We start from the raw sequence: 26,105 nt of genomic DNA, 5'->3' as shown, positions 1-26,105 counted from the left end.
TTCCTGCTTTTCAGGACATACAGTGTAAGGTTATATATCATCACATTCTTTAACTGTACGTCCCAAAGAATATGATTAAAAAAAGGTGCTGCTGTAAAATAATGAATTCACTTCGTGTCACCAACCATTTAATGACTGTCTTTCTTATCAGAGTTTGACCTGTTAGGTCTGCTATAATTAAGCAAGTCTGACAAATCTGTATGATTAATTTATCTTATTCAGTTTATATACATGTATTCAGGGAGCTAAAAGGAAGCCATTCGCTTAGACAGAGGAAATCTCATGTGCATGCTCTGTGCCCTCAAAATGCAGAAGCCAAAAGAAGCTCATGAAAGTTTCATAAGAACGAACAGGGAGTCACATTTATAGTATCCTGGTTGTCAAAAATACTGCTATATTTCCTGAGAACTTACTGGCTTTTACCAGAATTATCAGTCAGGGAGAAACAATCACTTTTGAACTTTTAAAGAAAATATCCTTAGAGGAGCTTATTCTGTACATATGGATTTTTAAGTTGTACTCAGTCATTTTAATAAGGCGGGGTTTGTTTTCTGTAAAATACAATTAAATGCCAACAGGACAGTTAGAACACATACATGCAATGCTCCAGTAGAGTAGAAAAGCACAATTTAAGGACAGTCCATTTTCCATTTATTTAAACTGGACTCTTTACTCTTTGCTGATGGTGTCTTTTTGAGCATCTATCTCAGATTATCAGACTAATATTACAGATGTGTGTAATACAAACCATTCAAGAGGCTTATGGTTCAGTTTTGGTGTTAATAATAATAATTCTGTTATTTAGCACTAAATGTGTCCTTCTTTTAGACTTCTATGGGCCAAACAGAGAATAAATCCTATTGTTGTCAGACTTGGGACAGTCACTTTATCACTTTTCAAAATGTATTCACACAGATACATTTGTCATTGAATAATCCTGCCCGGGTCAACCACACAGATGAAAAATGTAAGTCTCATGGTGTAAACATGAGTTTCGGGACCTATGCACACACACACACACACACACACACACACACACACACACACACACACACACACACACACACACACACACACACACACACACACACACACAGATATTAACATAAGGCAGATAAGTGAATGTAGTGTATGGTCTGCAGAGGAACGGTGACTTTGTCCCCAAACACCTTCGAGTGCATTGGCTCGTACCATCAACAGTCCTCTCATTTGTGCTACATTCCTCAGGGAATCCCGAAGTCGAAGAAACTATCAACGAGCCTGCCTGCTCTGAGTCAGTCAAAGCTAATCAATGATTAAAAACCTCTCCTATTCTTATTTCATGCGCTTTTCAAAAAGCAAAGCCTCTCTGTTCACGTTGCGTGTCAGAGCACATGGCTCTGCTCTGGAAATGGCACAGAGGGCCATGACGGGAGGAATGAGGAAAGCATGTTTATCTCATCATCTGTCAATATTCATAGAAATGATAACTGCCTGATCACTCTGCATTGCTGTTTGTAATCATGCATCTACTGTAATACAGCAAACATTGAGTCAGGGTCATATTTTTAGGACACAAAATATTTCTGTTATTTTTGCTGTTTAATATATTCAGTTTGCAGTCCTGTGACTTACAGTCAGGACTTTCAGCTTTGGTTCACGGGGTTAAAAAACATTCATCGCTGCTATTTTAATATATTTAATTGGAAAATTCAATTTCATGAGTGTGTGTGTGTGTATGTGTGTGTGTGTGTGTGTTCATAAAATTAGCAGGTAGAAAGCATAGAGATGATTCAGAGCGATTCAAGCGAAACTCTTTTGCTGCAAAAGTAAAGCAATTTCATTGTCATCGGTCTGAGCTGTGGGCAAATCAAGAGCACAGATACATAAAATGCCTGGCTATGCACAGAGGCACTAATGATTAGCCAGATATACTAAACATATAGCTCTTTACAAGACAAAATACCTGCCTCCCCTATGTTCCCTGTGTCTCCATGTCTGTGTCAGGTACTTTACCTGTTTTATTTCTTATTTATTTATATATTTCTTATTCATTATTATTATTATTTTGGTAGTGTCCTGTCTCTTGTGTTTTGTATTTAGTTTTCCTTTTAAATTTTTTTAAAAAGCTCTGAGCACAAGATCCACAGAGTGGACCATCACCTCACTACCTGGATCCTGGACTACCTCACCGACCGACCACAGTATGTGAGGACTCAGGGCTGTGTGTCGGACAGGGTCGTCTGCAGTACGGGGGCCCCACAGGGAACGGTTCTGGCTCCGTTCCTCTTCACCATCTAAACTGCAGACTTCTCCCACAACTCCACCCAGTGCTTCCTGCAGAAGTTCTCTGATGACTCTGCAATAGTTGGCCTCATCACTGATGGGGACGACAAGGAGTACAGAGGACTGACCCAAGACTTTGTGGACTGGTGCCAGCAGAACTACCTCCAGATCAACACTAATAAAACCAAGAAGCTGGTGGTAGACTTCCGCAGGCACAAACAATCTCCACTGCAACCACTGAACATCCAGGATATGGACATTGAGGCTGTAGACAGCTACAGGTACCTTGGTGTTCATCTGAACAACAAACTGGACTGGACTCATAATTCAGACTACAGGAAAGGACAGAGCAGGCTGTACCTGCTGTGGAGACTCAGGTCTTTTGGAGTGAAGGGCCCACTCCTGAAGACCTTCTATGACTCTGTGGTGGCCTCAGCCATCTTCTATGGTGTGGTCTGCTGGGGCGGCAACATCTCTGCCGGGGATAGGAAGAGACTGAACAGGCTGATCAGAAGCCAGCTCTGTTCTAGGATGCCCCCTGGACCCAGTGGAGGTGGTGAGTGACAGGAGGATGGTGGCTAAGCTGTCATCCCTGTTGGACAACATCTCCCACCCCATGCAGGAGACTCTGACAGCACTGAGCAGCTCCTTCAGTGGCTGCAGCAGCGCCCACGGTGTGGGATGGAGAGATTTCGCAGGTCTTTCCTCCCCGGTGCTGTCAGACTCCACAACAAAGACTTTTGCGGCTGTTCAAACACACACACAAACCCACACATGTGCAATAAGACTAAGTGCACTACTCCTTTCTGACAAAGTTGTATTTTTACTCAGTTGTATATAGAATTTCTATTCTATTTTTATCCTATTGTATATTTTATTCTATTTTATTCTACTGTATATAGTATTTTATTTTATTCTATTCTATTCTGTACAGTTGTGTACAGTATATTATTCGTATTGTATTCTAATCTTTGCTATATAACTTTTACACGTGGGACTGTGGGACTAATAAAGGTGATTTTATCTTATCTTTTTTTTTCTTCTTCTTTTTGCCTGTCCCGTTTGGCTCTTTTGCATCAGAATTGTTGTCTAAAGGCGAAGAAAGATGCCCAACGGATTTACTTTACCAAATTGACCATCCCAGCCTTGCCGTAATGGTCCATTTGATTCACCTTTTATTGTTTATTTTATTTTCACTTACTGAATATGGGACAGACTTGACTGGGGGAAAGAAGGGGAGAAAGAAAGAGGGAAAGAGAAACAGCTGAGAAGAGGGACGGGGGAGAAGGGCAAAAGACAAAAAGATTTTATCTTATCTTATCTTAGAGGCTGGGGTCTACCACACCAGATGATGACCCTGACAAAGGCCACAAGCTGAAACGCGTTGGTCAGTTAATAAAGTTGTTCCTCTTTACTTTTAAGTGTTGCTGGAGCCCCTGCATTGTGAGTTTCTCATCGTCTCCATGCACCTCGGAAGTAGGTGAAGTTGTGCCAGAAAATATTTGCTGCGGTCTATCACACCAGGCGAGACCCCAGGTGCAGGCTGTGTAAAGATGCCCTGGAGTCAATCCAGCACATAACAGCAGGGTGCAACATGCTACCAGGCAGGGCATACATGGAACGCCATAACCAAGTGGCCAGCATAATATACAAGAACATCTCTGTCGAGTATGGCCTGGAACTCCCGAGGTCAAAATAGAACACAATCCCCCCAGGATGGTTGAGAATGATGGAGCTAAAATTCTGTGGGACTTCCAGACACTGATGGACAAACTGGTGACTGGTTAACCTCCAATATAGTGGTGGTGGACAAACAGTGGACGATGGCCACAGTGATAGATGTTGATATATCAGGAAGAAGGAGTACGAGAACCTCAAGAAATACCAAAGGCTGAGAGAGGCACTCAGGAAGATGTAGAGGGTGAAGGCAAAACTTCTTTCAAGTATGCTAAATTATCAATTTGCGAAGCCAAATATAAGCCAGATTTTAATAGACTGTTAACATGACCCCACTCTACATCTCTAAAACATTTTATCTTATAATTAATTTAAAACTTTTCATTTAAAATTAATTCAGACAGGATGATGATACACAAGTACCCAAAACAAAAACTACCTAAAAACATAACCGCTTTGGCGGTGGTGATAAATTCTTTACAGGACTTTATAAACAGAATAAAGGAAATATCACACGGCAAGAATTAATATCACTGCTTAGCAATCAAGATGTGAACACAGTGTAAATTATTAAAGTCTGTGTGCAGGCATAGTAACCAACCTGGCAACCACACTGTCAACAAAATCAAGGAAAGCACTGCTTGCCAAGAGTAACACCAGCATAACTACAAATGTATATGAAGTGAATCAAGTGACTTTGGACAGAGCTAAGCCAGACCCCCTGCTCTTCGGTTAACTCTATAAAATGCTGTGCAGTTTTTGGTTCCCCTCAGGAATCTCATTCCTCATTTACTGCCACTGTTTCCACTCTACGTTAAATACAGAGTATGTTGTTAAGATGAGGAATAAAAAACGCTTTTTAATACCTGAATTATATTAAATGTACTTGAAAACACAGTTTCTCCATCAGAAACGTACATGCTGTTTTTTTGTTTTGTTTTTGAACAAGTCAGATGGAAATATTTGACTAGCTTTGTGCTTAATTTTCAATAAATTTCCGCAGCGATCAGCCTGAGATATTATATAACACTGAGTACTGCATTGTTTCTCTTTTGTTTTGTTTGAACAAAGCTCAGTAGCAGACATCTACTTAAAAATCTGTGTTTGCAAAGATGCAAAGAGCTGTGATTGCTCAGCACCGGCTTAAATACAAAGAAATCTGCTGCTTTTCTTTAAGACATAAATAAAAACATTGCCACTTCACAGTATTTCTACACATTTGTCTTCTGGGTTAAATTAAAGTAGATAAGTAATGAAATGTCAAAATGATCCAACATGCTGTAACAATGAAAGAAGGAAGCCGTATCATTGCTGCAAAGTGTCGGTAAAAGAATGGAAAACACAGTTCAATCATAGACGTGATGTCCATTTAGTGTTGCAGTGTCATGGTCCTGGGCCATGTGGGCCCAGTATTCTTAGTTTCTTGTATTTTTGTATTTCGTACCTTATTTAGGTCATGTTTCCTGAGTTGTCCTGTTATGTTGTTCCTTATTTGACTTCCCCTTGTGACTCTTACCCCCTGTGTGCCCCTCTATGTATCTGTGAGCCCTCATCTCCCCTCCTTGTGTTTCATTCCATGTTTCCCCAGCCCACTATGCCAGTGCTCTCTCTCTCCTCCTGTTTGCACCTCTGTGTACTTCCTGTTTTACTTTGACAGTCTCCCGTCAGTGTTGTTTACTCCTGCCTTGTCTTGTTATGTTTATCTGTGTCAGCTGTGTTCCCATGTGTGGCCACTTCCCCTGATCATCCCTGTTGTGTATTTAGTCTCTGTGTTTCATGTAGTCTGTGTCGCGTCGTCTGTGTTACCACCCCCTGTGTTCCGTATCTCCAGCCATAGCTTTTCCTTAGTTTATGTCCAGTTTAGGTTTCTGTTTAACTATTACTCTTATGCTGCCCTCACTCTGTTTTGTTCCTTTCATCAGCCAGAATAAAAGGCTCGCTTTTGTTTAACTCCACTCCTGCATCCTCGCTTGTGTTCGCTCCTGGGTCCACCACACACATTTCCGCACGGTCTGCCTCCGCAGACCGTGACATGCAGGGATGTTATCAGCACTGAACTCTGTCAATCTCAATACTCACAGAACACTTAAAGAAATAAAAGTACTGGTTTTGCATAATTTCTTCAGCAAAGTGATGCCATCTCCATTGTACTGTGCTGTCAGTTGAGTACTGTCGTAACTAATGTCACTAGACTGACAGCAGCAATTGACATATTTAAATGTGTCATTTGTCCGGAGCTGTATTGGCTACTAATCAGTAAATGTGCAGACCTTGGCTGTTCCAGTTCAGACTGTCCTCTGCCTTTCTGAGCTGAGCGTCGATGTCGCTGAGCTGGCCCTGAATCAGAGGACGTTCCACATCAAGCACGGAGTGCACCACCTGCAGCCAAACAGCAGAGGAAAAAAAGAGAGAGACCTGATTTTCTGCTCCCACTAAGTGAGTACAGAAAAATCATTTAAATATCATTTCTACAAAAAGGCCAAGCACAAGCCCAGAGCGTCAACACGGCATGTCGTCCTCATTATAGTCACTATTTCTGCATTGTTCCATGCTGTCATGACTTAATTGGACTTGAACTTTTGCCTACCTGAAGCACTGGATTTCTACATTTTTAAAAATGTAATCATGTCGTTGAGGTGGCTGTAATACGTGTAGTTGAGCTTTGTGTGGCTGAATTAATTACACAACGAAACTGTATACTGTTTCATGGCGCATTACTGAAACTGCTATTTTGCCCTAATGCTTAGTTCTTATTAAAACTGTGAAGGTGTCTTTGATAAATACAGACTATGTACTCAGTAATTCAGCTAATAAATACATTTCTGAAATAATCCAGCAAAGGCCTGTGTCAGTGTTTTGTGGGATTTTTTTCCTGTGTCTTAAGGACGTGACTTTCAGATTCTGTGCATTTGCCAATTCTTTTGTCCTCCACTTGGCCATGTTTTTAAAAGACACGCTGCACACTGTGTCAAGATGTGCCAAAGTCTTTGCTAATAGCTCTTTGGGAATCACCTTGTTGGTGCAAAAACACGACTTTTCCCTGCCAGAGTTTGTTATCTTTGGCTTTTATCATAGATTCAGCTAAACCTCAGAACTGTGGCTCACGACTTTTGCACATGGTAAATAATTCTGTATATTTTTAATAGTGCTAGTCTCCAAAAAGATAAGGACATGTCTAATTGCAATGTGCATGTCACAGAGCTATTCTTCTCCATTATCTGATAGTGCTCCACCCAGGCACACTGTCCTGTCCTCATAGATTATTTTACTGTGTTAAATAATTTATATGTTAAATAATTTGAGAGGATAACTTCTCATCATATCCAGCCTTGATGGCATCATGTCAGCCTTATATTTCTATTCTATTATATATTATATATGCATTCATAATTTCTATTGTAGTTATTAACAAGTTATTGTAAATTCTATTCTTTGACATTGTGCTTGAAAATCATGTTCCTCTAGATGTTTCCTTAAGATTTCTAGCGCCTTCTTCAGTGTCACCCTCTATCATGCAGTTTCCTCTGAGTGACTTTGATGAAGGTCAAATCTGACTGGAAACTTTTGCTGGAGCATTTCTACAAAAGCAAAGCTCGTGTGGTAAACTGAGTTGAGTACCTGCTAGCAGTGATTCACGAACAAACAAACCCTGACTTGGTGCCAGGGTTTAGACCAGGGCTGTTACTGGCAACTAATATACTGAATATTTATGCTGGAGAAAATTTAAATTATGGGAGGCACTTCAGAGCTGCAAATGAGTGGCATTTTGCTCTATGCACAGCAGTCACAGACCTTATCAGACTAATCTGCAGTGTCAGGAGACAAGCAAATATACAGCTGTTAACTGTTTAAATTAAAGCAGACGCGTACTGGTTCATCAAGCTGTCGTCTCCTCGTTCCTCCCACCTTACTTGCTTACTTCCTGTCACAGAGCGAGAAGCTATACTGTTTTTTCTATTCTGCTTTCAAGGAGCTTCTTTGTTTTTTAAAGTGGTCCAATTCTCTAGGACTCCTGAAGATGCTAAAAAGCTTTCTTTGGACATGGGCTCCTCAGGCCTGGAAAATGTTCTACAGCACATGACAGGATTCATGTTCGGGGACTGCATTTCAGGTCTTGGAGCTCTTGTCAAAATTGACGGAAGTATAAGGAGGAGAAATAACTGAGCTAAGCCATATTACACAAAAACTGGACATAACCTATTAAGCCCCCAGCGGTTTTCTGATCTCCACGACTCCTCCCTTTTGCGCCCATCTTTGGGTGCGTGGGTGCTTAAAAGATTAATAGCAATGATGAATCCAAATTTGAGGTTTTTGGTTAGTATCAGAGGTCAGGAGCGAGGTATAACAGAGAATGTAAAGCACAGTGGTCTTCAAAAATCAGAACTATTCCTAAAGAAATCACACGAAGGCTTAGAAGAGTTCAGGCTTTGTTGAAGAATAACGGTGGTCACTTTAAAGCTCATCAGAATATATTTATTTTTTTGCAGTTTTTTGACGATAAATTTCCACATCACAGTTTGAAAACTTGCAACCTAATCTGATCCAACCTTATTATATCGGTCCACAGTGAGTTCAAGGTTAGCCACATACTGCCACAGCTGCCCCCTGATGGTGTAGATCTGCACTGCAGTTTCAGGGATGGCTTCAGTCTGTCTTGCCACTAAGTACTTCACCTCTCTAAGCACAGCCGCCAGCTAGGAAGAGATTAAAAAGTACATTAGAAGTACTGAAACATATATCAAGACATTAAAATTGGTCTGATCAGATAATTTTTTTAAAATTCACGATGTTAGAAAAGATAAAATCACTTTGGCCCATAATTATAACCCATTATATCATTTCAATTAAAAACTGAAATACTGACCATACTAATGAGGAAGATGAAAATAAATTAGCTTGATATATCACCACTCTAATATATCTCATTACAAAAAGCACAAGCCCATCAGCTTTTCAAACTGTGTGGGAGCTAATGTAGACCTGTGGGTTAAAGTTGACTGTGATCAGCTGAGTGTCCGGGTCCCGTTTGATTAACGGCAGGCTGAGGTTGTACTGAGAACTCTCACCAACAGTCTCTGTCCATGTCTCAAACAAGCTGGTGGAATATCTAAAACAGCAAACAAAAAAGCAGACGCGCGATGACAATCGAGCAAAAGTTATTACAACAGAAAAACAATTTGCACTTTTACCATCAGAGTATAACATTGTTTCAAATTCCCATTACCAGGGCCAGGTTTTTAATTTAAGGCCACCGGCACAAAAATGTCTCATATCATGGAAATTAACATAAACAGCAAAACAAGAGGCTAAAAGGCATATGATTGAGCCATTCTCCCATTTCTCCATGGTTGTAAACAGAATGAGAGGCGCAAATCGCTCATCTGCATCAAGCACACAATAAGGATAAAGGGAGAGGAGTGAGGAGGGTTAGATCCAGGCGTGCGGGGAGGTAATATGAGGATAAACGCTGATTCATCTGCAAGAGGCAGGGAACAGACAATATGTCAGGGCTCTGTACAGCTATATCAATCTGTAAATAGCTACGATTATGATGAGAACTTCAGTGCGCGCTGTGTGCTCCTTATTGGATTTCAGCTGTGAGCTTCATTTCCTGATAGTGGCACCGCAGACGCAGAGGCAATCAAATGCTTTGGTCATGGTCATAAATCACACTACATTTTGTCTGTGGGGGTAATGAGTGAGGATGCCCATTCTGTTCCTGACTAGAATGTGTATAATAACGGTGGCATTCATCGGAGGCAACGGCGATGATTATTACAGCATAACAAGGGCTCTAATTTCTGATGGGAGTAAATTGAGGGCAAAGAACTGGTGTTGTTCATCATCTCATTACTGTGGTTGCAGGGACATGAAGTGAAGGAGTGATATTAAGTCTGTGAGGCATAAGGAATGGGCTTCTGCATGGGAATCTGTAAGTGTGTGTGGATTTCATTCACGTACTACCACGCATACACGTGCACACACGCATCTACACTTCCGGAGCAGTAAGGGCTGACTATTCATTCCACCTTTTCGAACGTTTCCAACCCTGCTGTGATCATTTTTTATCCTTCACCAATTCAAAGTGGAAAAACACAAATTTGAGAACAAACATGTGGCTCTTTAATGAATTTGTTCAAATAATACTTTGATAGACAAATGTTTTTCAGTGTATTTTAAGCTAACACACAAATGGGTGGAACCTTTTAGCCTGTTTTGTCTGTTGCTGTACGGTTAACCTTTACTGCGCTCAGTAACTGCTGCTATTGTAAGCAGTAGTCTTACATTGTAGCCCAACAGTAAACAGAAAGATGATCCTTTATGGTGGCCCACCTTCATATAGCAGGCTAAAGCTCCCCGATTCAAAGATACTGGAGCCATAGGCACTATCTGCAGACTATCTTTAACAAGCATGTAGCAGCAGAATTCCAATCTATGTAGTCTACATAAATACTTAGGAAGTACTAAACGCACGGAGGGGCTCTGATGAAACGATGGAAAGCGTCACTATAAAGACGGAGGTCTTCGTAGGTACAATATACCAAACCTCTGAAAAAAGATGTGAACATAATTGTTAAAGAAAATATTTTACTTCACTAAAATAAAAATAAAAACTCAACTTTTGAAAAAATAAAAACAAGTGAAATTGTTAGTTTTAGCATCTGTTAGTTTTAATGTATATTAACTTATTAACAACACAGGGTGCAGTTCACTAACATGTTAGTTGTGTTAATTTTAAAAGAAGCTAATGCTGTTTTGCTGCATAATGAAACCTTTTTGTGGCAGACACTGAGTTGTCACAGCAGTAAATTTAATTAAAAGCAAACTGAGAATCATGATGACTCAGTCCCACTGAGTTAGTATGCAAAAGAAGTCACTCTTTAATATTAATCACACTAATGCTATTGCAGCATATCCAAACGTCTGCTGTGGAAAATGTTCATGAATACAGGTTTAAAGGTCCTGTAAGCCGACACAGGTGCTTTCAATTATCCTGCATAATTAGACCTCACTTACTCACTTGCACTTACAGTACTGGGCAAAAATCTTGAGCCACCCCTCATTTCTTTACATCTAACAAGCATTCCTAACAAAATGTTAGGAAAACTGAAGGTGCAGCAATGGGTAAACATATATGGAAATACGGCACATAAGGGAGAAACTGAGTCTGTATAATTCGAACAACCTTGAAAGTTCATAATTGGTATGACTATCTTTATCCTTCAACACAACCCAAACTCAAGCTTTCTTGTAATTAATTTCTTGTAAAGAAAGCTTTACAAACTTTCTCGTAATTATTTAAGTAGTCTTCAGAAATAGTTTCTAGGCTTCTTGAAGGACATTCCAAAGCTCTTCTTTTGATGTTGGCTGACTTTTGCTGCCTCAGTAATGTTGAAGTTCAGGCTCTGGGGAGACCGACTTCATGTTTCATGGTGTCTTTTTCTATCTAAGTATGCTTTTACTGTATTCTCACTGTATTTGCAATCATTGTCATGCAATGAAGCCATTCCCAACCCCTGTTGAGGTTAACGTACCGCTGATTTTCAGATGGTATTGGATCAAAGTCTGATTGTTTTATTTGATTGTAGTGTGTTCACAATCCCATCAGTTTTGATAAGAACCACCCCAGCAGCTGAAATGCAGCCCCAAATCATGACAGAGTCGCCGCACTCACTGCTGAAAGTCTCCTCTGACCTCCTACTGACAAAGATTTAAAACAAAAATGTGAATTTATTACTCCATAAGAGCTGTTCCCACTGATTTTTAAACCAGTCCTTGTGTGATTTGTCTCTTCATCATGTTGTACTTTCTTATTAAGAACGGTTTCTTGACAGCCACCTTTCCACTATGACCATTTCTGATGAGGTTTTGGGAAAAGGTGGATGGATCAAATGAAGGTCAAGATTCATCTCTTAGGTCATCTTTTCTGGATTTTCCCTCCTATTTCTTGAGGACATGACTTTCCTCTATCAGATGCTGTAGGTAGCTTCTTCTTCTTTTGTCCTCCACTTTCACCATTTCACTTTCCTCAAACTTATCATTTTTTGTAGATTCAGCTAAAGAAATGGGATTTTGTGTGTTATTGTGATATTAACTGCTATTAACAAAGTGTCTAATGATTTACACTCATGCAGTCTAACAAATCCTGCAATAAATGCTCCCTTCATGAAAATTTCAATGTGTTAAACTGTTCAAGAGAAGTCTTTTGCTCAAATGTGTTATGTTAAAGTGTTAAAGTGTATCTTATCAGGTAGATAAAATAACAGGAAATTAAACAGAAATTTAGAGTAACACAATCCAATTCAACTGCATTAGCTAAGCTAACTAACCTGGCAACAGTAAAACGAGAGAAAACATGTTGATGGTTTGCAATTATTATTATTTTTATCTCTGTGATGTTTCTTTGACTGGTGTAGCTCAGTTTGATTCCATCCAAACAGCATTTCCTGCCAGGTACCAGGTGGTTGTTGGGAGCCTGAAACCCTGGGACCCTGATCTCGGCTTGCAATGGGGTGTCCGTCCTCTAGGGGATCAACTGCCTGTTGCCGTGGACATGGGCGCCCCATCTAGGACCTCTCTCTGAGATGTGTGGCTTTAGGTCTTCAGTTAGCTCTCTGCCTGCCTTTGACTCCTGGGAGGGTGGTATTCTGGCTTCCAACCCTCATTTTAAAATATATTTCGTGACAAAGACACAAATGCACTCACACTCTCTCAGTTTCTCTCTCTCACACTCACACACACACACCACAAGAAGATTGTCGGCTTATGTACCTGTGCATTTTCGAATGCCTGTTGTATGCTTGTTTGTTCTTACAGGTGTAGCAGTTGGCAATACATTGTGCATTACTATTTTAAATGCCCTAATCCTTTCCCTCTCTTTTGTTATTTTTTTCTGCCTGTACTGCCTCAGACATTGTCATACTATAGACCACATATACAGTGTAGTAAGTGAAATAACATGAATAGAAATAAAGAAATAAACAGATAAACCCGGAACAAGAGGAAAAGCGAAATGTGTTTGGCACAACGGTGTATTTAAATCATAATTGTGATTGCGAAATCTGCCAGAACACAGGACAGGATTAAAAGGAAACAAGCCCCCCTCCCCACCCCCCCCCAAAAAAACAAAACAAAAAACTAACAAACAAACAAACAAACAAAAAACCCCAACATATCCTTCCCAGTGGGATGCTTTATCTTGCAGGGTTTGATGTTGGATGCGGTCTATAAGGCCATTTCTCACTTGGCATCAGTAAGCAGTGACAGGGCATATGGGATTATGGGAGTCCTGCAAAATAATCTGCAGAGCAGCGCCACAGTAATGAGAACATAAATCATGCCCAGAGCTGCATGTCTACATGTTATTCCACAGGGGCTGCTTCATAAATTTTCTACACTCAACTAACAAAATCACAAACGCTGGGTTTAAGAAAGGTTGGCATGAAATTACAGGGAAACATTTACATTTCAAAGACTAAAGCTAATATTTAATATCTGCCTTTATAGTATTATTATGCACTCCAATAAAATGGTGTCATATTCTTTCACTGTCTATTCTGTTTAATCTTCCTTTCTGTTCTTTTATTCAGTAATACATACATCTCAGCATGATGACACACAGTGTAACACGCTGAGATAAGTGCGGCACACACCTGTCCAGCAGTTGCATCATCTCCTCATACTTCTGGATGACCCTGGCTCCTTCTGCAGTCTCCAAGCACCTGCAGAGAAGATGAAGCTTTACAAGCCATGCAAAGGGTAGAGCCAATATCTTTCCAGGGTCCAATATTCTAAAGCCTCATTTTTATGAGGCCTCTAAAACTGCTCATTGTGATTAATTCATACTGAGACCACTGGAAATGCACGGCCACATCAACTTTCATTTTTTAATCTGCTTTATTTGAGGTGAGACTCACGGATAGGCGAGGTGTCTGAATTTGAAGAAGGGGGTCTGGATGCGCTGCTCCACCTCCTGGGCCCATCTCAGCCCTCCAGCTACTGCTGGCATATTCTTATTCACTGGAGCTGAACCTGAGGAGGTCAAACATCATCACATAGAATTACACAGATAGGCGGTTTTATGCAAAGTTTGAGCACCCTTAGGCAAATTACATATTTTGGTCATTTATGAAGAAGTAAATAAATACAGCCTCTGCAGCAAACACACATTAAAATGAGCTTTTTGAACTGTGAATTAAATGTTAATTCACAGTTTCTTTTTATTTCATGGAGGGACGAAGAGCAACTGTGACATGTGCCAAACTCACGGTACACTGCCAAGTCAGTACTACCTTTTGGCAGCTTTGTTTTTGAATACATCAATGAATACATAAATGAGTTTCATTCAGTTTTATTAGTTATCTCTGATTATAGTAAGTGTTTAATGGTGAACCTTAGATTACCTATATTTTCACACTCATCCCTGCATGTTGATGGCTCAATTACCTCACCAAGTACCAGCAACTGGATATACATGTACATGATTAGGCTTCATCGGTGGAAATCCTGAGCACAAGAACACAGCTACATGTGTGATTAAAATCTGCAAAGGACACCTCAAAAGTTTTTCTTTTAGGAAGTAACTGATGCTGGTAAAAGAGAGAGCAGATTTCTCCTGTTTTGGCTTCCCTTCATTGGCTCCCTGTTAAATCCAGAGTTGAAATCAAAATCCTGCTCCTCACATACAAGACCTTAAATAATTAGGCCCCATCTTACTTTACTTGTAGTACCATATCACCCCATTAGAGCACTTCGCTCTCGCTCTGCAGGCCTACTTGTTGTTCCTAGAGTATTTAAAAGTAGAATGGGAGGAAGAGCCTTCAGTTTTCAGGCCCCTCTTCTGTGGAACCAGCTTCCGGTTTGGATTCAGGAGACAGACACTATCTCTACTTTCAAGATTAGGCTTCAAACTTTCCTTTTTGCTAAAGCATATAGTTAGGGCTGGACCAGGTGACCCTGAATCCTCCCTTAGTTATGCTGCAATAGTTGTAGGCTGCTGTGGTAGTCCTGTGATGCATTGAGCATTTCTTCACTCACTATGTGTTAATAGACCTCTCTGCATTGATTATTAGTCTCTGCCTCCCTTTCACAGCATGTCTTTTATCCTGTCTCCCTTCTCTCACCCCAACCGGTCACCGCAGACAGCCGCCCCTGCCTGAGCCTGGTTCTGCCGGTTTCCTTCTGTTAAAAGGGAGTTTTTCTTTCCCACTGTCGCCAAAGTGCTGTTTGTAGGGTCTACCTTACAATATAAAGTGCCTTGCAGCGACTGTTCTTGTGATATGGCGCTGTATGAATAAAACTGAATTGAATTGGTACTTTGCATCATTACCACAAGCCTGTCCGATTTCAATTTCAAGATTTCTGCATAGAGATTTCACAGATAGCTTTTTAGTTCAATCCATTTTTTCCTTTCTCTAACCCAGCCACAGACGGTCAACAAACCAGAGTACCCTTACCGCCAGTCCCAACCTCACCTCCTTTTATTTCCGCTAACACATGATTTTGAACTTAATCAGTAGTTTTGGACTTCCTGATCACCAGTCTGGCTGATCCAGACGTTGCATCACCATAGCTCATTCCAGACAGCAAAAATTCCAAGATTGAACTGTAAAATTGTTTGCTTTACCAACAACAACAACAAAAAATGTACTAAATATGTAATTTTCCCAAATTTTAGATACTACCAACATTCAGAGAAAAGCTGAACTAAAAAGGCACATAACTGAGCAACGACCACCCAATAATGTGAGATCCCCTCATGTCCTCGTCGTATAGTTTCCATATGCTAGATTTGTCAGTACACTATAATCTATCAAGATTATCTTTAAAGTGCAAATTTCAAAAGACTGCTGTTTCCTCGTGACCTCATATCAGCAGCTGGGAGGAGCTACACTGGGGATTACATGATGAACAATTACAGGGTGATTCAGCTGCCCTAATTAAGCTCAGTATGTACACACCCACACACAGGAAAATCATCTGTGTGGGTGGACTATGGGTGTGTGGGGGTTTTAAGGGTTTAAACTCAGCAAATTTCCAAAGAGCTTGGTCGTTTCAATTAAGAAGTTTTTAAATCAAGAACACTCCACGTTTAATTCCTTTAGAAACTTTGACAACATCCTTGAGGGGTTGTAATGGATCTCACTCTTCACTGATCTCAACCTTTTTTCCAACCCCAAGCAAAAGCAGTTTTATGATGTTTTTCAACAGGGAAAGACAAGTTCCCCTTGAGACTCAAATTTAAACGGTGTTTACAGCTAAACTACAAAATGAAGTATATTTAGGTGTATAAATGCACCTTAAATATAGAGTTATCATGGACACCAACATTAACTGCTGACTGTGTCTTTCTTTGCAAGTTTGTGAGACTAAAAAGTGGCATATTCTTTAAATAAACACCATCATAATGTTGTTTATAATTAGACTTTTGTGAAATAAAGACTTTGTCGTGAATCTCACCCCACTCCTCAGCAGCTTGAATGTGTTTGTTGTAGAGAATTTTACAGCAGTCCAGCTCCTTGTCAAACATAGACACAAGCAAAGGGTATTTGTCCAGAGCATCTGTAGCCACTAGCGGGCGCTCCAGCAGGCTGCCAAACATGTCCAGAACCTGCAGACAACAGATATGCCAAAGGGCTTAATGATTATGTGTGTGTGTGCACGTGTGTGAGTTTGGGCGGGTGGGTGTATGCATGTGTGTGTGTCTGAGAAAAAGATCCCAGACCTTAAAGGCGTGCTCCAGACTGAAGGCGTCATCAAAGGCCTGACAGAAGATAGCTCCGAGTCTTCGGTCTATGTCATCCACCTTCAGTTTAAACTGCCTCACGTCTTCTTCAAACTCCTGCAGAGGAAATAGCTCAGCTACACCAACAGCCAAAATACCAAACAGCAGTGTGATGTAATGCAAAGCCAGCAAAGCATATTCCTTTTCACAATTCACTGACTCAAAGCCATTCAACAATTTGCGATTCGAGATATTCAAGTTAAGTCAATTTATATTTGCTTATAGGTCTCAAAAACCTTGGATAAGCAAACAGATGACATTTACAAATAAAATACTTTATTGGCAGAAAAGCAATTTGCTCCACCGATGCTGGGCTACCACGCTACTGTGCTGTTAGCCAGGATAAGAAGAAGGTATAAAAGCTCTGCTGGGCCTGTAGCCTTTCATATTTCATAAAGCCCTTTTAAAAGGAATTCACCTTGACAATGCTCAGTAAAATAAGAGAGCAGGCAAGTGAACTAGAGCCCCATATATCCTATGATCATAATCATTCGTACCATGTTGTTTACATCCAAGCAGTCATAGGGCTTCTCTGTGAAGAACTTATACGTGTCAGTAAATTCCTGCTGGAGCTGTTGGACTTGCTGGCTGAGGGCTCGACCTCGGACGCCTCCAATCTCCAGTTTCTCAAGCTTCAGCAGGTCGACAGCTGTTAACAAGATATCCTGCAGAGAAGGCAAGCTCCAGTCAACTGTCATACCAAAAATGCTGGCATTTCTCCAAGAGGTGCTGAGAACGTATTTCCATACTCACCTTAATGATTTTGACTCTGTTAACAAATCGGTCAAGTCCGGAGAAAATCAAAAGAGGGGAAAAGTCCCAGGGCCTAACCAAGCTCCCGTTCTTCTGGTACTGCCTCAGATTGGCCCGCCGGTCCTCATAGGTGCTCTTGAAGAGAATCAGGACCTCCAGGGTGGTCTGTATTTTCTGGAGAGTCTCAGAAACCTCTCCTCTCAGAATATCTTCTGGTACTAGATAGATGCGGGCCTGATAAAGGAGAAACAAGAATTATCTTTTTTTAAAAATAAGATTAAAAAAATATGTGATGGGTAATTAGCGTTTGCGTTTAGTGGCATCAGTGGTTTTGTTTAATAGGCGAGTACGGGGAGTGCAACTTCCTGCAAACGGAGGAATCCAGATGGACCTCCTTATTTATTCCTTGTCTTCTGCTCTACAGTCAACTGTCATCAAACAGTTATGAATAAATATACATGTTTATCAACCAATAGTTTAAATATATATATTAAACCACCAGTTGCCATTGAAAGCATTAATTAAAGAACTGCAATGTACTGACGTAGAAATGCATCTACATATGCACAGAGCATCTGAGGACATAAACACAGAGACCCTTTTATAGAGCTGAGGATACTCAGATCTACAATTCCAAAGAAAACTACAGCACTTCAAACCTTTTCTTTCCTCAAAGGCATTAGATAAACATTTCTCAGCTGCAAGATGTGTTCAGAATTCTTGTGCCTATCACGGTAAATGGAGCATCAGGAGAGAAGAGCTTCTCTAAGTTGAAACAAATCGTCAGCTATCTGAGCACATCACATTCTCGGGGCAGACTGTGCAGACCTGCTGTTCTATCCATTGAAAAGGATGCTGCATCTAAGATGAATTACACAGCTCTTACTGCTGAGTTTGCTGCAATGAAAGCAAGAAAAGTGACTTTCCTGCATTTTATGTGATATCGACCCTTTCATCTAACTCTGAGAAGAAAGCAAATAAGCCTGTTCCCTGCAATGTTAGGCCATTAAATAATAGTGTATTTTCACCAAATCTTGAAAATCTGGGTTGTTTAATGGCCAAATTTCACTACTGAGTTTTAATATTATAATCATTATATGGTGAATATTGTTTCAGGTGGTGATAAGAAAAATATGCAACAGCAAACAAGAAGATAGCCCAGACAGAAGCATTGGTTGGTCTCTGGGATCTAGGCCAAGTTTGAAACTGCCATGTGCAGTGTGGGCACTTAAATGCCATGGGACACAGTGGCAATCTAAAGACAGCCTACAGCTCAGTGTTTCCCAATGCACAGCCCAGCAGGTAAACGCTGGTGGCTGCCAGGTCTTTCCTGGGAAGGAGTTTCTGGTACATTATATATTTTTGGCTGCAAAAACAGGGACTTGCTTCCAATAAACTTAACACAATAAAACAGAACAGTTTGAGAGCATGAACTTTCATGGCTGAGCAGACAAAGAAAAAAGTTCCACCTACAAACAGGAAAAAAAACTCTAAGAAGAAAATCACCCACCCACTTCGCAGTGACAGGTGATCCCTGAAAGCGCAGTTCAGAAACACTGCAGTATGACTACTTAGCAACACCGACTGCCCAACTGTAACCTAGCTGTAAAACACATTCACTTGCCTGTCTATAGGGGATAGTGTGACACGGTTTTGTTTGATTGTTAGGGTTTCTTTCTAATATTGTGTTTACCTGGTAATATAAAGTGCCTTGAGGCAAAAGTTGTTGTGAATTGGCATTATAGAAATAAAACTGAATTGGATTTAAACTGAACTGAATTGAATTGTGAAACAAAAGTCATTTCAACAAAACATGCAGACAAAGAGCAGAAACTGCAGCTGACCTGCTGTATGAGGAGGTTACATGTCTCCTGCAGGAGAACAATCAGCCGTGCTGGAGTGTTGTAGTATCTTGAGTTTGCCCACACCAGACATACTGTGTGCATTAAAGGGCCGATTAGACCCTTGACAGCAGGAATCTCCACATTCTCCATGTCAGTAAACAGAGGCTGCAGGGGTCTCAGGTAGGTGCAGATGTCTTCTGCCTCCTCGAGAGCTGCAAATGAAGATGTGATCAAAGTCAATTTGACCACAAGTAAAAAGATAAAGCATCTTGTTCTTTGGCCCTTAAAGAACAAAAACATATTGCATCTCAGAAAGCAAACTTCATTAAGTTTATTGTCTGTTGTTAGATTACCTGCAAGGACATCCTGCTGCATGTTCATAAAAGCAGCATGGTAGCAGCTCTCCACAGCCTCCAACAACGCTGCCATCTTATTCACCTTGCATGATTTTAACTGGGAGTGGATGCACTTAAAATCTGCATATCTTAAAGAAAAACAAGGGACGTTTATGGATCTATTTAACTGCAGCTTCCCAGGGGCCTGAATCACTTCTGAAAGACTGCAAAGAATGACTCAGAAAGTGTAAAACTGTTCTTAAAAACCTGGAAGCATTGCCCGGTCAGCTGTGTTAACAGCAGGTTACTGCAACAGCAATCGCAGCAGAGGTGAAGAAGAAAAATCACAGAAAAGAAACTATTATTAATGCGGTTACAAGTGAAAGGTAAACATCTGATTAGCCTAACACAACCAAAATGTTTTACTAATTTATGCCTCGAATGTTGGACAAATCTTATCTGGGAAATGACAATTACAAAAACCATTCTGGACCATTTGGAAACCAGACATTAGCAAAACCTGGTTCACTGCACATTTATATGCTAATGTCAATCACCTTCAGCATTCCAGGCTTTATAATTTATTCCACATTTACTGGGACTATAATTCATAAAATATACATTATAAAATATTTGAATTACAGACTGAGACCCGAAATTCATCCAGAAATTTTTACATAGATTGGAACTGAAGGAACAAATCAAAACATTTTCTCATATATTTTCCTTAAAGATTCTTTAAAAAGCCAAACGGGTTGCACCATCAAAAAGAAATGCAGATTCTCTGTTCTTCTTTCTTTTTCATTTGTATTACTGCAGTCTTTACCTTACAATATAAAGCGCCTTGGGGCAACTATTGTTGTGATTTGGTGCTACATAAATAAATAAATAAATAAACTGAATTCAATTAACGCAGGGTCAGTGTTAATTTTGTAGCTACAGACTGCACAATATGAACTACCATATGTGTTGGCATTAATTTGTTCATATGAATAACATAAAAATGTACCAAAGGCTGGTGGCATTAGAGTATGTATTTAAGAAAAAGGAACAACTTTTGTTGTTTTTCATTTTTGTCTAATTTCTTCAGTGGAAAAACAAATGGTAAAAATAGAGCATACTGGACTGCTAGCATGTAATTCTCATAAGATGTAATTCTGTTACATAAGCAGATTTGTTTCAGCAAAGAAATAAAGAAAGTACTGGGCTGCAAATTACATTGTTCACTCGACAGCACAGGCACTTTGAAACTGAAATTAGAAGCACTAGCAAAAACTTAGGTCCCTTCAGTAATTCAAAGTTGTATTATTTTCTGTGTTATTTTCTCACACTTGTGACACTGAAACAAGCACTTCTCAGAAGCTGCCACTGGCTACTTTGTGTGTGTAATAACAGAGGTGCTGACCTGTTCTTCCAGAAGAGCAACTCGGTGTGAGGTGTGGGGTTTCTGCCTTCCAGCAGAGCCTCAGAGGAGTCTTTTTTGAGGATATCATGGATTTGATGGCTCCACTCTATCACTGCAGACTCCAAGGAGTGGATGATGCTTTTATCCACTATTTCCCCCCTGTGATGTTTCACAAGTAAAGCATTTTAGAATGTATGAGTTGGACAAATGATGCATTGACACGATCCTGTCACAGCGGTCTGCTTACCTTTTGTCCGTCTCGAGGGCGGCTCGGTCTATTCGCTCCGAGCCTGCGGGAAGAGGCAACAGAGTCTTGCCTTGGATTTGGCCAGACACCACAAACACACTGTTCTTAAGGGAGTGGACATGACACTTGATATCCTGTACCACAACTTGTGGCCACTGAATGTAGTTGTTGCTGTTGGAGAGCAGTGGAGCTATAACCTGAAGGAGTTTAAAGAAATTGGAAAAATGTTATGGACTAAACTTTTAAAGTACAGAGTGACAGCAGTATTAGGAAAAGGACTTAAAGTTTTAAAAGTACTCATTTTTCTCAAGTGTGGCATGTAAGTTAACTATAGACTGACATTAGCAATTATTTTAACCCCGTCAATTATTAACCGTTACTTGTGACAAAACTTTCAGGTCATTAGTGTTATGCATATCACTGTTAAACAATTACTTTTAGCAAACAATGTCAACCATTTAGGTACAATATTAGTTTTGGCAACGTATTAACTAATATTTTCAATTACAGATTTTAAATTACATTTTTAATTTAAGCATCATTTTTAATAACACTGACTTTTTACTATTTCAATAATTTGGCTGTTTTGCTTGGCGAGGTTTGCTTGCTGGTTTTCCCTAGAAATACCTAAGTACTTGTACCTAGTACTGAAATATGTACTGTTTTAAGCATAAAAAAGGAATAGTGCTTTGTTTTTGGACCACGATGAAAGCGGTCATTTAATTTGAACCCTCACTCGCAGCTCTGCATGCTTACTGCAGTCTAGGTAGGAGGTTAATGTACTCGGTCGTGGTAAGTAGGGCTTCATGCACCTAACAATCATTAACGTACCCTGCTCTGTGGCTTACCTCCTCAACTAGAGCAGAAAACTGGTCAAGTGGAGCATAAGACAGGTCCCCGTAAAACAAATTCTCTTTCATGGATTCGGGACTCAGTGTGGTTGTGGTTCGCTTTATGAAGTACACCGCCTTGTTCTTGGAGTCGCCAGTGAAGGAGGAGGCGGTCTGTAGCTGTCCTCCTGCAGTCACAGACACCACCAGAGTCCTCTGCTCGGCTTTGTCCAGGAACTCCTGCAGCACCTGCCTGTTGTCCTCGCTGGACACGCATTTCTGCCATTTGTCCTGTTTCAGTTTAAGAGTCCTCAGGACGCATTCCGCTATATAGTCCAGTCTCTCGTCCTCAGCAGCAGGTGACTCCCTCAGGTCCTCCATGTGCCCGGGTCAGTCACGTTGACTGTATGCACTGATTGTGTCTCGGCAACCATAGTAACGCCGTGTTTTGCATCAGGCCGTTGCTTGGGGAACATGAGCGACTTGGAGCTGACCCAGAACATCCCTCAGTCCATCCAGTTGCTGATTGACACCCATTTTCCCTGACAGGATTTCAGTGGAAAGTTTCTCTGACTGTGGCAACGACAAGCAACACACCTGAGATAAATGCATCTGATACATGTCACAAAATCATGTCAGTAAATAACTATTCACTAAAGATAGTGAATAGTTATAGAAAAATGGCCATGATAAAGTATAAACCAACAAGGGCGCACAGACGAAAGCGTCTTCATTTTAGGTAACATGTTTAAACATAGCAAAAAGGTATCAGAACCAAAATAAATTTACTGCGTAAAACATTCAAACTTCTTGTAGAGTTACTCTTTAAACAAATGTGATGTAGTAAACCCGAGCGGTATGCGTGTGATGGAAGAGATAACTGGTGTTTAAAATGAAACACGTTTGCAGATTCATAAGTTCTGTAGTTGTAGCTAATGTGTCCTGTATGTTAAAACACTTCGCATACCTATTAGTATTCGAAGGGCATCTTCCTTCGGGGTCATCAAAGACTCTGGAGTGGATGTTCAAGCTGCGCCCTGTAGGGTTAAGCTGTGATGAGCACCATTACTTTTCTACGTGAAGTCTTCTTTAATTGATTACATGCAGAGGATACAGGATGTTTACCTTCTCGAAAAATCATCACGATTATCAGCACACTGGATATGTTCGGACGAAATATGAATCCATAAGTAACCTGTATGAAAGTTACTATTTATACCCTTTAATCTAAATGATGTAAATGCTGATGGTTTTGTGAAAACTCTCGTTTTTGTCTTTGCCCTTTCGTTTATTAGGAAAGATGCGATTGCCACAGCTAACCACAAGGTGGCAACACTGCACTTACTAGTCAGAGGCCTGTTCCAAGAAGCTTCTGATTTTGTCTTTATGTTTACTCGATGCTCCACACTTTGTGCATTCCTGAGCAAAAATCTGACATCCTGCCATCTGAACAGACTGCAGGTCTGATATGAGGAAATCCAAACGTCACTACTGTACTGGTTTCTTGGAAGTGGTCTTTCTGTGTGTCCTCTGTTTGTGGGATATGATCAAACCTCACAGACTGAACGTGAACCATCGTGCTGCTGTTTGACAGGATGTGAGGCCAGCAGAGGAAATGAGTGTGTGCTCTGTTCATTATTCTCATGTGGGATGTGGAACAGGATTAGCAGCAAAATGACATCAAACACCGCCTCTGACGTCTTTTATCCTATGTAGGTGCATTTTATGCTGGGCCACCTTCAAGCACAGTGTGTGTGTAGGCGTGTTTAGGTGTGAGTTTGTGTGTACGTGTATGAATAAATATGCATGTGTGTGACCAATTGTGAGTCACTCAGACTGTCCAGAAGCAGCAACTAAGGAGTTTCGCTTCTTATGACAGAGCAAAAAGAACTGCAGAAGCCAGACTTTCCATTTCAGAATCACATGAACCGCCTGGTCCCTGATATGATGGAGCTGCTTGCTACATCCACTTGGGTGGCTGGACACTGGGATACATAAACCAGGAATGTTTCCTTCAACTGCATCTTTATATCAGCGAGGAGGATGAAAGTGAGTCTGTTACAGTAAAAAATCCCTAATGTTGCTAATCAGTTACTATTTGTTTCTGGTTATCAAGAAGGGATCAGAGTGGAAAGACAAAGAACATTCATATTTACACATTAATCTAATACATACTAATTAACATTCATTTATCTGACAGTCTTGCAAGCTTCAGAGAAAGTCTACTTTGCATTTAGAGGTTTGATCAGCTCAGGGGTCGACAACCTGCGGCTCTTTTTTGTCCTTATACTGCGGCTCCGGGTGGTTTGGGAAAATAAATTAGAAGTATTTAGCTGAAGTGTATTTTATTTGTGCTTAGTTCTTTTTTTTAACTTGTAGTTCTAAATTGGAAGATTATTGTGATATTAAAATATAAAAATAAAATTGTATTTTTTTATTTTTCATCGCTCAAAATAAGCGTCACACTTGCGGAAGCCGGTATACCCACCAAAACGCCGCGCATTTATCAAGACTTTCAACCCCAGGTAGGCCAATTATGGATGTTCTGATCCTCATTATGTCAGCAGCTATTCTCGACCGTGAACTATGTTACAAACAAACACCGCTCACGCCTCACAGATGACAGCTTACAGTCCTGCGTAAAGATGAAAGTGACTTCGTACAGCCCCGATTTGCAGACGCTGTGCGCAGAGGTTCAGGAGCAGAAGTCCCATTGTAAACATATCACGGCAGACCCGACGATGTTTCCATGAACATGCTTTTCAGCATCTCTTTATTGACCACTTTTCACACACGGTTGCTGACACATACAGCCGGCTGTAGCTTTTCAGCTCACAGCCCGACACACACCAACAACAGCAGAGAGAGCACAGACTTTAAGGTGGCGAGGCGTGATTGCGGGTGCCGCTCAGGTGCGTCCGCCTCCCCTGCAGCGACGCTGCAGACCACGCCCCGCCACACACATTAACCAGGTAAAATACATAGACAGAATTTTGCAACTATCTACTTTTCATTTTTTAGCAGCATAGTGCTTTTTTTCCCAATTATTTTTTAAAAAGTCAGGTCAAGGCTCCAAAAGCCCAAAGGCGATATAAGGGTGGCGGCTCACAACAGTTTTTGTGTGCTGGATCATTTTAGTTCAGCTGGGGGTGTCTTTCCTTTTGTTATATTTCTTTAAGAGTTCAAAATGTGTTAATTACATAAATAAAATGTAACTTTCTCATTAGCACTTCATGGATTTTATAAGCAACACACTTTAGTTGTTCACACAAAGCATAAAGGTAAAGGTAAAAAAAAAGCAAACAATATATACAGTGTTATCTTCATTTTAGACGTCAAAAAGTATTTGCGGCTGTCAGTGTTTTCTTTTGCGTGGAAACCAGGTCCAAATGGCTCTTTGGGTGTTAAAGGTTGCTGACCCCTGGATCAGCTGGATCAGTTTTGCATAGGATGCATTGTTAAACAGACACAAAGTTGACACAAAGACGGTTAGGGTAGAAGGATTCTATCAACTTTAAAATAGAAGATTGCTGTATTTCAGTGGTTGAAAAAAAATTCAATGGATTATTTGCGATATTTGTGAGTTAAAGAGCAAAAGTAAACACAGAGCAGAAATATGGGGAAAGGATCAGGGCCACAACAGGCAGTGAAAGTCCAGGTTTTTCCAGATTTTTGACAGTTCATCTGTGGTATGTCTCTTCAAATTGGCATCTTTATGCTACTACATGAGGTCCCTTCAGTCAATATAGTTATAAACTGCTGTCATTCATCAGACAGCAATGCGTGTAGTTTTTTTTTTTTTTGGGGGGGGTAATTCAACAATTTCTGGTCTCATGTGACACAAAACTGATTCCAAGTCATTCAATGTTAGATATACAGACTCTGGAAAGGTTTAGGTTGGCAATATTCTGAGTTGAGCCATCAAAATCAGTATCACACAGCTGGGAAGACTCTGGCAGTCTTTA

At 40.5% G+C, this 26,105-nt stretch overlaps 1 protein-coding gene across 1 annotated transcript in view; it reads right to left on the bottom strand.

The window, feature by feature from the left end:
* dnah9 (dynein, axonemal, heavy chain 9) overlaps window positions 1-22,642 on the bottom strand; it is a 198,962-nt gene extending 176,320 nt beyond the window's left edge. Inside the window, exons 1-14 of the mRNA XM_026177431.1 lie at window positions 22,159-22,642; window positions 21,311-21,507; window positions 21,064-21,222; window positions 19,677-19,807; window positions 19,324-19,535; window positions 17,480-17,713; window positions 17,224-17,391; window positions 16,667-16,783; window positions 16,402-16,552; window positions 13,860-13,974; window positions 13,596-13,664; window positions 8,923-9,049; window positions 8,490-8,636; window positions 6,213-6,321 (exon numbers count right to left, since the gene is read on the bottom strand). Coding sequence (XP_026033216.1) covers window positions 6,213-6,321; window positions 8,490-8,636; window positions 8,923-9,049; window positions 13,596-13,664; window positions 13,860-13,974; window positions 16,402-16,552; window positions 16,667-16,783; window positions 17,224-17,391; window positions 17,480-17,713; window positions 19,324-19,535; window positions 19,677-19,807; window positions 21,064-21,222; window positions 21,311-21,507; window positions 22,159-22,521 — 2,299 coding nt within the window. The 5' untranslated portion in view covers window positions 22,522-22,642. The remainder of the gene's footprint in view (window positions 1-6,212; window positions 6,322-8,489; window positions 8,637-8,922; window positions 9,050-13,595; window positions 13,665-13,859; window positions 13,975-16,401; window positions 16,553-16,666; window positions 16,784-17,223; window positions 17,392-17,479; window positions 17,714-19,323; window positions 19,536-19,676; window positions 19,808-21,063; window positions 21,223-21,310; window positions 21,508-22,158) is intronic.
* Window positions 22,643-26,105: the final 3,463 nt, after the last annotated feature.

This window comes from Astatotilapia calliptera, chromosome 8, assembly GCF_900246225.1.
Source record: "Astatotilapia calliptera chromosome 8, fAstCal1.2, whole genome shotgun sequence".
Taxonomy (NCBI): Eukaryota; Metazoa; Chordata; class Actinopteri; order Cichliformes; family Cichlidae; genus Astatotilapia; species Astatotilapia calliptera.
The sequence above is the reverse complement of the archived record's forward strand: the minus strand, read 5'-3'. Positions and strand labels throughout refer to the sequence as shown.